General features: G+C 42.3%; 1 protein-coding gene across 7 annotated transcripts in view; it reads left to right on the top strand.

Moving 5' to 3' along the window:
• Positions 1-15,475, top strand: part of LOC126297890 (uncharacterized) — a 2,130,251-nt gene that overhangs the window by 1,626,083 nt on the left and 488,693 nt on the right. For all 7 annotated transcript variants that reach the window (XM_049989191.1, XM_049989197.1, XM_049989196.1 and 4 more), the window contains exon 9: positions 3,682-3,793. In XM_049989191.1, coding sequence (XP_049845148.1) covers positions 3,682-3,793 — 112 coding nt within the window. The remainder of the gene's footprint in view (positions 1-3,681; positions 3,794-15,475) is intronic.

The raw sequence follows: 15,475 nt of genomic DNA, 5'->3' as shown, positions 1-15,475 counted from the left end.
ATACGGCTGCATGTCCACAGAGAGTTGCACGTCCACAAACGGTTGCTGCGATGCAACGTGTTTTCCGTGTTGTACAACTACTAGGGGAAGGCGGGGCTACAAGTTCCGATTTTTAGTTAACCTCAAAATTCGTTAAGGATACTTGGTTTTAGTATTCATGTGATCCAATCAAAATTAACTTATATATGTAACGTTGATATTAAGACAGTTATTTGGGTCGTTTGTTGTGGGATTTTTTTTTGTAATAATTTTTTAATGTCTGAAGTCGTAAAATAACTTACCCCGACTTGGAGAAAATTGTTAACAAGCCGGGGTAAGTTGTTACTATATTTGTTGAAGCTATTATTTGTGAAAAAAACAATAAATGATTAAACAATGTCTGTTTATTTAAGTAACAATAAACAATGTCGTACGAACCATAAGATAAAAATTTGTATGTTATATAAAAAGTAACGATAATTTGTACTAAAACAATTATTAACCCTTTAGTAATTAACAGATTACCAGATAACTTGTAACTACTCAGACTTGATAATTCAGTCCTCAATCATACTGGCCTTGTCTTAGGCTGAAAATATGCTTCATATTGCCGTCATAGGCAGAAAACATATATACTTATAATTAATTAATCGTCAGAAGACATATGACAATCACAGTTCGGGTGTAGGTAGGTTAGTAAGGCTTGATTCTTCCTACATTTGGAATGAGCCCAGTACTTATATTCTTGGCACTGAACCCATTCTTTCCCGGAACGTGAATTAGAGTAACTGTCACAGCACACTAGACACTAATACTCTAAACTGTCCTCTTCATTCTCAGACCTTTCACTACTCGCTTGTAAAACACGTCGTTTAACAGACTTCCCTTTTCCTTTACCTGTACCTTTTCCTGTTCCATTCCCTTGTGTTGTTTTACCTTTCAATTTTCCATTATTTTTTCTCGCTTTTTCATCATCTATGTTCACTTCCCTTTTTTTGCTTTGCTCTTCTGCTGAGGTTTGTTTTACTGGAGTATCTGTTAAAATAGTGGATTTTCTAAGGCGTCTCTAAGTTGTTTCAATCCTTGGCGGTGCCTCCGGAAAAGGACGTACCGCTTCTGCAGAGAAAGGGACTTGCCCTCCGAGTTCTTCTATGACATCAGAAGATGCAGGGAGATTAACAACCCCTGATGGCCCTGGCGCACCAACGATTTGCCTTGTATCTGTACTAACGTTTACAATTTCAGATGCATTAGCGTCTGTGTCAGTAACCGTGTCTGATACTGCTTCCGACCTATTGGTGGTGATGTAATGTCAATTGCCTAAAGCCACATCTGGTGCATTTAATAAAGCTTAAGGGCGATCTGTAACATCCGACGGGGCATAGTCGTCTTCTGTAAAAATATTGGGGCCGTAAGGCCAAATGCCAGGTTTTCTGAAAGCGCTCATTACGTTTATGGTAGTCACTGCACGAGGTAGCTCGTATCTAACAATTTCTGGGATCTCATATACCGACATTGTTTTGCCATGATTATTGCGTAGCCAATTGTCCTGAGATTTTACACAGTAGCTTTTGAAAGGCGCATTTACTCCAACATCCATTGGCTGAAGGCGGTGCGTACAATAAAGCGGGAATGACAGCATTATAATGGAGTTAGATTCCACTTTTTCCACCACATTGATATCAGTATGAGATTGGCGATTATCGAGCAACAACAAAATCGGACGTGCATGTGATGGTTTAGTATGTTTGATAAAATGATCCATATGTTTCAAGAACTCCGTAGCTGTCATCCACCCTGAACTGTTTCCTGAGCCAATAGATTCCGGTGGTCCGCCTTTTATAAACAGATCCTTGTAGTGAAGCCTTGGGAAAATAAAAATGGGAGGAACTGCATTACCTAATGCATTTACTGCCAGTTCCACTGTAACCAGTGTCCCACGTTCAGCAGATACTATGGCTCCAACTTGCTTCATTCCCTTCTTGGCAATAATTTTCCTCGGCCTTAGCACTGAGGTAACGCCTGTTTCATCTAAATTACATATTCTTTAACGTGGAAATTTATATTTATCCAACACTGTTCTGAGCTTTGTAAAAAATTCGGTAAAATTGTGTTTATTATACGATGTCGCTTTGCTGGCACCCGTTGACTCCGGTCTCCTTATTGACAGGTGAGAATGTCTTTTTAAAAAAACACTCATCCAGCCTCTACCAGCTTTTTATTTTCGTGCCACGATGGTGGAATATTGGGAGCACTGAAATTCAATGCACATTCGTACGCTAAGTTTTAGACTTCTTCTGGCAGAAGACCAAAGAAAATTGAAGCACACTGCAACAGATATTCTGCTAACTTTGCTTCCTGTTCTTCAGTAAAGAGCACTCTTACTATTTTGTAACCAATCGCGATATTTTCTACCCCAGGTCTTAGCTTTTTTGACAAATCTGTATAAAGTCATCTGACTAATACGTAATTCCTTATCAACAGTTTTTATTTTCCTGCCATCGTTGAGAACTGCATCTGCTGCTTTTTGCATCAACTCCTGTGACACAGATCCTCGTGTTGTTTTTCGGGTATACGTCATCATACTACAAAATAAAGAAAATAACATATTTATATTCCATTGGTGGTACAAATGAATTGGAGCAAGTTGTTCCGAGGTCACAACGTGCCCCTGAAAATCGGGACATCTCGCCCGAATCACATATGTTGAAATAAAAGCAAGATATTGATTACGTTACGAAACATAGGCAATTTACGCATTTTGTATCAAAGCAGCAGATAAATCTTTACAATAAAACACCGAAACACTAAAGGCTACTCGTTAAAATTCGTGAGATAGATGAAAAATACCAAATACCAAAAAATTTGCCTACGTGAACCAGCGACGCACGTAGTGTCGTTCCGGTGTTCTCGCGACTATTGGCCTGTACACGATAGCTGTCGTCGGGGCGCTGTGGCGTTTCATTTCAGACGTGTGTAGTTCATATTCATATCTCTTTCTCTCGCGGAATTATTTCAATCGGAACAACTTACCGCTCTCCCCTACCCTGACCAGCAAGATCACCAAATCTCTCGTCAATTTAACACTTACGGGACATGGAATGTGGGAACTTGGTGGTTGCCATGGTCTGCAAGAACCATTGCTTAAATCCAACAGGAAGCCCAAGATTCTTGGGACAGTATCGCATGGTGTCATTCGACATTATTGTGATCCTTTGGATACGTAAAAACATGCCTACGTTGCCGACTAGGAGTTACATTGCGTTTTTATGCGACTGTCTGGGCACCTTTTACTGTGATCTCTGTGTTTCATTTGGTCTGAATTTTATTATCATATACTGCTACAATAACACCTCTATCCTCACCTGTCAATAAAATTAACCTTGAGTTTTTGGCATTTTTTTCCACAGCGGTGTAGATGGTTTCGAAGCAGTAGAATGTATTTTCTTTCTTCAATGGGAAGCTGTATCTATAAAGTTAGAAAAAATTTAAAGCGATATTAAAATGTATGAAAATATTTCTTTTATCTAAACAATGAATGAAACATGTTTATTTGTGGGGAAAAGTTATATTACACCGTCTAAACTCTGTAACCGTTTTTCAAAAAATTTTATACTCGCTACAGCAAATCTTAATTTTTCATGTTCTTCAATAGATTTAAAAATGCGTATAGAAAATAACGTGCTCTTTTTATTTCAACAGGAGTTTGGAGTCGAGTCTTTTCAACAAAGCGAATGAGCTGCAAGAGGACATCAGCTTAAAGAGGTTTGATCTGCGCGTCGCCCAGATCCATTTGGGCGCAGTTAAGGCACAGGTACGGACAACACACGCTCTCTCCACGTTGTACACTGACATGCATAGTGTAGGAGGAGTGGTATGTATCCCTCCTATCCCTGACTCCCCCTCTAGCTTCGTATGGAACATAAAATGTAATGATTATTTTTCTGTTATGAGCAGAATGCTACAAGGTCCAATCGTCTGCAGAAGCATCTCCTAGGTTTATGCTATGACTACCTACATTACCCGTAGCTTTTATGCGTTTGCCAGCTATAATCGTGGGCCTGGGGACTTGATTCTGATTGCCCACTCTCCAGCTAGCAACTGTATGAATCAGGTCTAGACAGATTAAAAAAACTAGGCGTTTCCATCGTGAAGTCAATACAAAAGATCGCCTCGATAAGCGTCATGACTTTGAAATAAGTGGGTTTGTACGAGGATACTTCAGGAAGTAAGTTACAATTTTTATAACACTCCAAGTAACTTTTAATAAATGTTGCACGTAGAAGTTGACAGACGCATTTGTGCCCTACTAAGCTAGCTGAGTACTATCGCCTACCTTTGGTAATCATTCGGCTATATTCGGTAAACAATAGAACCGTCAATTGTTTTAGAAACATGATCCATACAATTTCTAAGTACCATAACAATCATAATTCACAGACAGATTTCCCTTAAATCCTACAAATTAATAATTGCTATCTTATATTTTAAATAAATGAGAAACCATAGTATCATTCACATCTGAACTGCGAATCTTTCCCTTAAAATCACGTCTTGCGTCATCTCGAATTTTCAGGCTGAGCGATATACCCCACCTAGGAGCCTTCAGACGGGAAGCACGGAGCAGAATGCCCTTTGCTCACAGTTTAGGTATGCATTGTTAAGTCAGCAGCTCTGTTCTTTCTCCCAATTGTCGTCTGTTCGTCTTTTGTGCACAGTATACTAAAGGTTTTCTGTGCGTGTTTGTCATTGAGAAAAACTGTGACTGTATGCGACATAGAAAGTTCCATTGCGGAAGCGAAAATTAAACCAGTACTGTGAAACTGGTCCATGCCGGATACTCCAAACAAATTAAAAGTGACTGAAGCTTAAAATGAAATACACTACTGGCCATTAAAATTGCTACACCACGAAGATGACGTGCTACAGACGCGAAATTTAACCGACAGGAAGAAGATGCTGTGATATGCAAATGATTAGCTTTTCAGAGCATTCACAAAAGGTTGGCGCCGGTGGCGACGCCTACAACATGGTGACATAAGTAAAGTTTCCAACCGATTTCTCATACACAAAAAGCAGTTGACCGGCGTCGCATGGTGAAACGTTGTAGTGATGCCTCGTGTAAGGAGGAGAAATGCGTACCATCACGTTTCGGATTGTAGCCTATCGTGATTGCGGTTTATCGTATCGCGACAATGCTCCTCGCGTTGGTCGAGATCCAATGACTGTTAGCAGAATATGGAATCGGTGGGTTCAGGAGGGTAGTACGGAACGCCGTGCTGGATCCCAACGGCCTGGTATCACTAGCAGTCGAGATGACAGGCATCTTATCCGCATGGCTGTAACGGATCGTGCAGCCACGTCTCGATCCCTGAGTCAACAGATGGGGACATTTGTAAGACAACAACCATCTGCACGAACAGTTCGACGTCGTTTGCAGCAGCATGGACTATCAGCTCAGAGACCATGCCTGCGGTTACCCTTGACGCTGCATCACAGACAGGGAGCGCCTGCGATGGAGTACTCAACGACGAACCTGGGTACACGAATGGCAAAACGTCATTTTTTCTGATGAATCCAGGTTCTGTTTACAGCGCCGGCCAGTGTGGCCGAGAGGAACTGGAACCTCGCGACCGCTACGGTCGCAAGTTCGAATCCTGCTTCGTGCATGGATGTGTGTGATGTCCTTAGGTTAGTTAGGTTTAAGTAGTTATAAGTTCTAGGGGACTGATGACCTCAGATGTTAAGTCCCATAGTGCTTAGAGCCATCTCAACCATCTGTTCACAGCATCATGGCTCAAATGGTTCAAATGGCTCTGAGCACTATGGGACTTAACATCTATGGTCATCAGTCCCCTAGAACTTAGAACTACTTAAACCTAACTAACCTAAGGATAGCACACAACACCGTCATCACGAGGCAGAGAAAATCCCTGACCCCACCGGGAATCGAACCCGGGAACCCGGGCGCGGGAAGCGAGAACGCTACCGCACGACCACGAGCTGCGGACTTACAGCATCATGACGGTCGCATCCGTGTTCGGCGACATCGCGGTGAACGCACATTGTAAGCGTGTATTCGTCATCGTTACACTGGTGTATCACCCGGCGTGATGGTATGGGGTGCCATTGGTTACACGTCTCGGTCACCTCTTGTTCGCATTGACGGCACTTTGAACAGTGGTCGTTTCACATGTGTTACGACCCGTGGCTCTACCCTTCATTCGATCCCTGTTAAACCCTACATTTCAGCAGGATAATGCATGACCGCATGTTACAGGTCCTTTCTGGATACAGAAATTGTTCGACTGCTGCCCTGGCCAGCACATTCTCCAGATCTCTCACCAATTGAAAACATCTGGTCAATGGTAGCCGAGCAACTGGCTCGTCACAATACGCCAGTCACTACCCTTGATGAACTGTGGTATCGTGTTGAAGCTGCATGGGCAGCTGTACCTGTACACGCCATCCAAAGGTCTGTTTGACTCAATGCCCAGGCGTATCAAGGCCGTTATTACAGTCAGAGGTGGTTGTTCTGCGTATTGATTTCTCAGGATCTATGCACCCAAATTACGTGAAAATGTAATCACATGTCAGTTCTAGTATAATATATTTCTCCAATGAATACCGTTTTATCATCTGTGTTTCTTCTTGGTGTAGCAATTTTAATGGCCAGTAGTGTGTGTGGATCATACAACAAAGATTTTGAACTCCTGCTACTGCGGGAGAGGGCTCTTACTGCTAGGTGCTTGCAATTATTTATCGATCCTTAGCACGGTATTTAGCGAACAAACATGTATACCTGATGGAGGGTGGCAATTATTGAACTAATGGTTCAAATGGCTCTGAGTACTATAGGACTTAACTTCTGAGGTCATCAGTCCCCTAGAACCTAGAACTACTTAAACCTAACTAACCTAAGGGCATCACATACATCCATGCCCGAGGCAGGATTCGAACCTGCGACCTTAGCGGTCGCGCGGTTCCAGACTGTAACGCCTTGAACCGCTCGGCCGCCCGGCCGGCAATTATTGAACTACATGAAAAAAATATGTAGTTACAAACTAAAGCGTAAACAGACATTATTCAACATGTAAACGTCACTACAGGTATTCGGATTTAGGTTATAACATGCTCGATATGCCTGCCACCATTGGCGATGATGAGCCGCAGGGAAAGAGCAAAATTCTGTCACCCGCTCAAGTGTCGGAACATCTATGCCTTCAATGACCTCCCAAATGACTCTTTTCAGCTCAGTAATGGTTTTGGGCTTATTTCTGTACACCTTGTCTTTAATATGGGAGTCGCATGTTTTCAGATCCGGAGAATATTGCGGTCAGTCGAGTGGCTAGTGGCTAGTGGCAATGCGGTCCCCAAAGTACTCCTCCAGGACATCAAACACTATTTTGCTTCGATAGGGTCGAGCTCCGTCTTGGTTGAACCACATTTTGTCGAAATCAAGGTCACTTTCTATAATAGGGATAAAATCATCTTCCAAAACCTTCACGTATCGTTCGGTAGCAACGAATATCGCACCAATTATTTCGTCACTGGATATTACACACAACACTGTCACCCGTTGAGGGTGAAGAGACTTCTCGATCGCGAAATGCGGATCCGTCGGCCCCACTCCAAAAGAGCAGGGAACCTCCACATTGCTGCACTCGATGGACAGTGTGTCTAAGGCGTTCAGCCTGACCGGGTTGCCTCCAAACACGTCTCTGACGATTGTCTGGTAGAAGGCATATGCGACACTCATCGGTGAAGAGAACGTGATGCCAATCGTGAGCGGTCCAATCGGCATGTTGTTGGGCCCATTTGTACCACGCTGCATTGTGTCGTGGTTGCAAACATGGGCCTCGCCAAGGACGTCGCGAGTGAAGTTGCGCATCATGCAGCCTTTTGCTCTACATCTACATCTACATCTACATCCGTACTCCGCAAGCCACCTGACGGTGTGTGGCGGAGGGTACCCTGAGTACCTCTATCGGTTCTCCCTTCTATTCCAGTCTCGTATTGTACGTGGAAAGAAGGATTGTCGGTATGCTTCTGTGTGGGCTCTAATCTCTCTGATTGTATCCTCATGGTCTCTTCGCGAGATATACGTATGAGGGAGCAATATACTGCTTGACTCTTCGGTGAAGGTATGTTCTCGAAACTTTAACAAAAGCCCGTACCGAGCTACTGAGCGTCTCTCCTGCAGAGTCTTCCACTGGAGTTTATCTATCATCTCCGTAACGCTTTCGCAATTACTAAATGATCCTGTAACGAAGCGCGCTTCTCTCCGTTGGATCTTCTCTATCTCTTCTATCAACCCTACCTGGTGCGGATCCCACACTGCTGAGCAGTATTCAAGCATTGGGCGAACAAGCGTACTGTAACCTACTTCCTTTGTTGTCGGATTGCATTTCCTTAGGATTCTTCCAATGAATCTCAGTCTGGCATCTGCTTTACCGACGATCAACTTTATATGATCATTCCATTTTAAATCACTCCTAATGCGTACTCCCAGATAATTTATGGAATTAACTGCTGCCGGCCGCGGTGGTCTCGCGGTTCTAGGCGCGCAGTCCGGAGCCGTGCGACTGCTACGGTCGCAGGTTCGAATCCTGCCTCGGGCATGGATGTTTGTGTTGTTCTTAGGTTAGTTAGGTTTAAGTAGTTCTAAGATCTAGGGGACTAATGACCACAGCAGTTGAGTCCCATAGTGCTCAGAGCCATTTGAACCAATTAACTGCTTCCAGTTGCTGACCTGCTATTTTGTAGCTAAATGATAAGGGACCTATCTTTCTATGTATTCGCATCACATTACACTTCGCTACATTGAGATTCAATTGCCATTCCGTGCACCATGCGTCAATTCGCTGCAGATCCTCCTGCATTTCAGTACAATTTTCCATTGTTGCAACCTCTCGATACACCACAGCATCATCTGCAAAAAGCCTCAGTGAACTTCCGATGTCATCCACCAGGTCATTTATGTATATTGTGAATAGCAACGGTCCTATGACACTCCCCTGCGGCACACCTGAAATCACTCTTACTTCGGAAGACTTCTCTCCATTGAGAATGACGTGCTGCGTTCTGTTATCTAGGAACTCCTCAATCCAATCACACAATTGATCTGATAGTCCGTATGCTCTTACTTTGTTCATTAAACGACTGTGGGGAACTGTGTCAAACGCCTTGCGGAAGTCAAGAAACACGGCATCTACCTGTGAACCCGTGTCTAAGGCCCTCTGAGTCTCGTGGACGAATAGCGCGAGCTGGGTTTCACACGATCGTCTTTTTCGAAACCCATGCTGATTCCTACAGAGTAGATTTCTAGTCTCCAGAAAAGACATTATACTCGAACATAATACGTGTTCCAAAATTCTACAACTGATCGACGTTAGAGATATAGGTCTATAGTTCTGCACATCTGTTCGACGTCCCTTCTTGAGAACGGGGATGACCTGTGCCCTTTTCCAATCCTTTGGAACGCTTCGCTCTTCTAGAGACCTACGGTACACCGCTGCAAGAAGGGGGGCAAGTTCCTTCGCGTACTCTGTGTAAAATCGAACTGGTATCCCATCAGGACCAGCGGCCTTTCCTCTTTTGAGCGATTTTAATTGTTTCTCTATCCCTCTGTCGTCTACTTCGATATCTACCATTTTGTCAACTGTGCGACAATCTAGAGAAGTGCAGTCTTCCTCTGTGAAACAGCTTTGGAAGAAGACATTTAGTAATTCGGCCTTTAGTCTGTCATCCTCTGTTTCAGTACCATTTTGGTCACAGAGTGTCTGGACATTTTGTTTTGATCCACCTACCGCTTTGACATAGGACCAAAATTTCTTAGGATTTTCTGCCAAGTCAGTACATAGAACTTTACTTTCGAATTCATTGAAAGCCTCTCGCATAGCCCTCCTCACACTACATTTCGCTTCGCGTAATTTTTGTTTGTCTGCAAGGCTTTGGCTATGTTTATGTTTGCTGTGAAGTTCCCTTTGCTTCCGCAGCAGTTTTCTAACTCGGTTGTTGTACCACGGTGGCTCTTTTCCATCTCAGTTTGAATCGCAACACGACGTCCTGTGGCTGCACGAAAAGCATTACTCAACATGGTGGCGTTGCTTCAGGGTTCCCCCGAGCTATAATCCGTAGGTAGCGGTCATCCACTTCAGTAATAGCCCTTGGGCGGCCTGAGCGAGGCATGTCATCGACAGTTTCGGTCTCTGTTTCTCCTCCATGCCCAAACAACATCGCTTTGGTTCAGTCCGAGACGTCTGGACACTTCCCTTGTTGAGAGCCCTTCCTGCCACAAAGTAACAATGCGGTCGCGATCGAACCGCGTTATTTATCGTCTAGGGATGGTTGAACTACAGACAACACGAGTCGTGTACATGGTGGATTGACTGGAACTGATCGGCTGTCGGACCCCCTCCGTCTAGTAGGCGCTGCTCATGCATGGTTGTTTACAACTACGGGCGGGTTTAGTGACATCTCTGAACAGTCAAAGGCACTGTTTCTGTGATACAACATCCACAGTCGACGTCTGTCTTCAGGAGTTTTGGAAACCGGGGTGATGGAAAACTTTTTTTGGTGTGTGTAGTAGGCTGTTTCGTTGCCAGTCGCATTTCGCTTCTTATATTTTCGAAGCATGTTCTGTGGCGATTTCGTGTGGTCCTTACTTCATATGTACGCCGTCTTTGGATATCCTGTATAGCCTAGAATAATCCTTTTTCTTGACATTTACCTCCACATTTCTCTACATATACGCAACTGTTTTTTCCAGATACACTTATCTGTGGTGACAGTAATTTGTGAACTCCTGGTACTGATTATAAATAAAAGAAAACGAGGACTATGTAAAATTATTAATAGAAGGCTAAATTTAAAACACCTGAAAATTCTTTATTCTTGTTTTGATAACGATTATGTTCTCACATCGCCAGGATTTCTACGGTATTAAAATAGAAACAAAGAGAACACATCGCAAAGGTTCATTCGAAAATTTTGACACATTGCATTTGCCATGCTGCTGAATGTGTAAATGTTAGTACTTGTTTAACTGCCCTTTGTATATCGGTAACGGTTGTTACTGCAAAAGCTTTGTGCTTACCGATACTTCCTCAAAAAGATCAGTTGTATTTATTCTTATTAGATCTAATATAAATGTATCATGAGTGGGTTTTCGAAGTATCTGTTCTAAGAAGTTTTCAGAGAAACGATTTAGTATTATTTCACAGGCTCGCTCGTCACGCCTAACAGTTATAAAACTGTAATTATCCCCAATGTTGGTTGACTATACGGTCCTCCAATGATGACAGCATATTGGGGAGCATACGTAATAGCTGTCTGAAGTTCTCTGTTACTTTCTCATGAAAATCTAAGGGTGAGTCTGTCAGTCGATAGGAGGATCCAATTATAAGTTTATGCCCTCCTTTGACATTTCACCAGCTCTAGTCAAGTACTGACTCAAAGGTGCAACTTGCCAATAGTTCGTGTATCGTGGAATTGATTTTCACGGTGGAAACTCGGCAGGCGCGTTGCTCTACCTCCAAGGAATGGCTACCGACCGGAGTAGTTTGACGGTAGGTTCAATAGTGGAAACGATAGTCTACAATTTAGATGTATCCTAATTAATTAAATAATAGAGAAGTGTACTAATAGAGAAGTGTACGGATTTTAGTCACTAAGACAGTATTACCAACAGCACTACTAGTAGTTGGGGTTGAACATTAGTTTCGTAATGGTAGAAGAAAGATCTTATTCTTTTCCTTTTTCAGTTGATTTTCTTTACTAGTATATTTACTTTTTGGTATTTTTTAGCATTCGAATTTTGCCTTTGTAATATTTAACTACCGGGTTGAATTAATTATTTTATACATTTTTATTATATGCAAAAATGTAAGTTGTAAAACCTGTTATAGCTTTCCAGGTAACAAACTGTAATTGTGAAGAATAGATAAATAAAATGTTGCCAATACTTCCTCTCCGTACATCACCTCATGTAAACAGTTAATAACAGTTCTTGAAACATATTGTGCCTTGAGTAATAAACATACCTACGTAAATGAAAAATGTTATTTTGCAACGGAAAGCGTTCTTTACAGTGCCAGTAAATTGTGGTTTTACAGCCACTGCCGTTGCAAGACACATGTTAATGCTGATTATGTGAAATTACTGAGATCTCTTCTGAACGCAATAAACGCAAGTCTCTGTTATCAACTTATGAAAAAGGGCTTCATTGGTTACTGCAACTGAATATACACAAATTTGGTTCAAATGGCTCTGAGCACTATGGGACTTAACATCTGAGGTCATCAGTCCCCTAGAACTAAGAACTATTTAAACCTAACTAACCTAAGGACATCATACACATCCATGCCCGAAGCAGGATTCGAACCTGCGACCGTAGCAGTCGCGTGGTTCCGGACTGAGCTCCTAGAACCGCTAGACCACCGCGGCCGGCGAAAAGGGGCTGGAGTTCGAACAGACAAGAGGTGAAGAATGGTTCCGTCGGTCCATCTATATACGTCAGGTTATCCAGTAAGAGCTTAACACTATTGAGAGGCGCGTTCGGGGAAGAAAGATATATTGTGCCAGTTTTGACGGGTCCTCTGCGCTTGTGAAGAGAAAGAAACAAGATCCGACTCGGAGCTGCCATTAGCCGTTGATATCATTCGTCATACTTATAAGCACTGTTTACGTCGGTGCATTCTAACGGACCCAATTACTCGTTCTAAATCTTCTAAAATCTGCCGCATCACTACATAATTTTAATTAACGTCCCCGCCGCGTTTTTCTGTCGGTATGTGAAGGCTACTGTCAGGAACTACTGCAAGCTTTTGATATGGTTTCACTAATACATTGATACTTCCACGAGCAAGGTTGGTTTTTATACATAATTTATAAATATTTCGTGCAAACTGGCTGAACTATGATGAATTAAAGTCCTCCCTGCTTTTTTTTCTGTCTGTATATGAAGGCTCTACGGCCGCGGTGGTCTCGTGGTTTAGGCGCGCAGTCCGGAACCGTGCGACTGCTACGCAGGTTCGAATCCTGCCTCGGGCATGGATGTGTATGATGTCCTTAGGTTAGTTAGGTTTAAGTAGTTCTAAGTTCTAGGGGACTAATGACCACAGCAGCTGAGACCCATAATGCTCAGAGCCATTTGAACCATTCTGAAGGCTCTAACAATCCTACCACAACAAAGGTTAAAAATTAATTATGATTGTAGTGTTGCTCACGCTGCTAAATATTGCAGTTATATTATGTGGCAGGTGTCATTACAGCACAGTTAATAAAGTCATAAGTCAATAATGGATAAACTAGGCACTCATCTTTTCGTGTTTTCCACGCTGGTCTCGTTGTGAACTCATGGCTCATACCTCGAAAATCTAGGTAGTGATGATTCCAAGCTCGGATGCAAAGACGACTGGGTGCTATTCTGCGATATTCAAAAGTTTTATAGCTGTGTTTCATAAACCATTCTTGAAGATTAAACTTTTGTAAGTTAGGGCAATGATGATGTAAAAAAGTAATCAGCACTCCGAATTTAAGTTACACTCCTTTTTTATTACTTTTGTTGCAATACCACGTAACTCATCCAAAACATCACTTCACAATATAATACATACTTGAAAATATCTTCCTCACTGTTGAAGTTCACATTTCATAAACTGACTACAATTTGCGACATGACGACCAAAGCTTGACTCTCTAATAACCGCTTACGCGCACAAAAATCAGAGTTACAAGTACGTCAATGATCATAGTGACAAAAGAAAGAACACACATAAGAATAATATCATTGCAATATATACATATCAATGTATCGAAGTACCTCTACATTAATAAAATCAAATCTGAATGTTGTCACAGAAATATGTTAACTATTTTACGGAAACACAGTAGAATATTGCTGGTATCGAGAGGTTGAGGTGAGGTGCCGTAATGGTTACGTAATTCAAATACCATGACAAGGCTAATATCGAGAACTATTGCAGGGATTTTGACACACTTTTCATTAATAGAGTGGAGGTTAGTGTAGTAATTTATTACGAAGATTTGTGCACGTAATTCATTACCACTACATCAGTCAAATCGTCCTGCCATAGGTACTTAAGCCGGCCTTGGTGGCCGAGCGGTTCTAGGCGCTACAGTCTGGAACCGCGCGACCGCTACGGTCGCAGGTTCGAATCCTGCCATGTCCTTAGGTTAGTTAGGTTTAAGTAGTTCTAAGTTCTAGGGGACTGATGACCTCAGAAGTTAAGTCCCATAGTGCTCAGAGCCATTTGAACCATAGGTACTTAGTGCGAAGCTGGGACGGGTCACTAGTATAATCATAGAAAGAAATACATAACAGCCCATGTAACTCGATACGCCTGATAATCCCCCGTAACTCATTTTACTGAAAAACAAGGGAACCCACAACAACAGCCAAGATTCTGTTTAAATCTTTGTAAGTCTTCTCCTATTCAGTCTAGAATATTGCCCAAAACAAAAAAAAATAATCACTCCCCGTCATTCATTAGAGAGTATAAAGCCCTGCACCGCGAATCGATACATAGGATTAATATTTATTTGAACGAAACTTTATTTGGAGAGACCTTTGATATCTAACGGATGATGGAAGTATGAAAAACTTCATATTGAATGAAATAATCCCGCAACGGTGTAGAAACTATTTATTTTAACTGGAAAATTACACAGGCTTTTACAATGCATCGGTGGATCTCCAGCGCGGAGGCCACACCAGCGCACCGCACTACCCACTGTGTCAAATACAATGCCCGAAAAAAAAGTGATGCACCAACTAAACATGTCAATATAGCTTCGTACACGTACATTCCATTTGCGGGTATGTAAACTATCAGAGTTGCATTGCAATTCTCTGTGACAGGTAGAATAGCCACCAGAGAGAATTGCTGTTGTTATTGTTTGTTGTTGTTACTGCTGTGTCTGTCGGTGTAACGAAGTAGATGAACACTCCAGAACACAAGAAACACTATAGAATGATTAAAACACAAATGTGTTTATTTACAATATATACAGTATTGAATATATGTAACTTTATATCTTGTAGTCTCCCTGCCTGTTTCGCTAGTACTGGTTATCAACAATCACTAGCAGTCCGAGTATGAATAGCGCTGTGCTAGTTTCGTAAGATCTCATTGACGCTCCACTAGGTTCTTAGGATGTTACTGTACTGTCTTTCGTAACCTCGGCGTGATCTGCGAGTAGTCTGAGGATAATTTGATAACAATTTGAGGGGGAGCTCTGAGTTCGTCGGCTTAAAGAGACGCGCTGGGAATCACAATTGCAGGCAGTGCGGCATGCGAATTCGGCGTCCTCTGGAGGCGTACTTACTGCCACCTGGTGGCATTTGGCGAGCCTTCCGAAATGTGCATTCTTATAGGACAACTATACAAGGAGTTCCACCCAATAATATCCAAACAGCAGACTCTGTACACAATTTATTAAATTACCAATAATAAACTCCTTTAAATAACAA

Source organism: Schistocerca gregaria, chromosome X (genome assembly GCF_023897955.1).
Source record: "Schistocerca gregaria isolate iqSchGreg1 chromosome X, iqSchGreg1.2, whole genome shotgun sequence".
NCBI lineage: Eukaryota > Metazoa > Arthropoda > Insecta > Orthoptera > Acrididae > Schistocerca > Schistocerca gregaria.
Note: the sequence above shows the minus strand (reverse complement) of the source record. Positions and strands in the feature narration are given on the sequence as shown.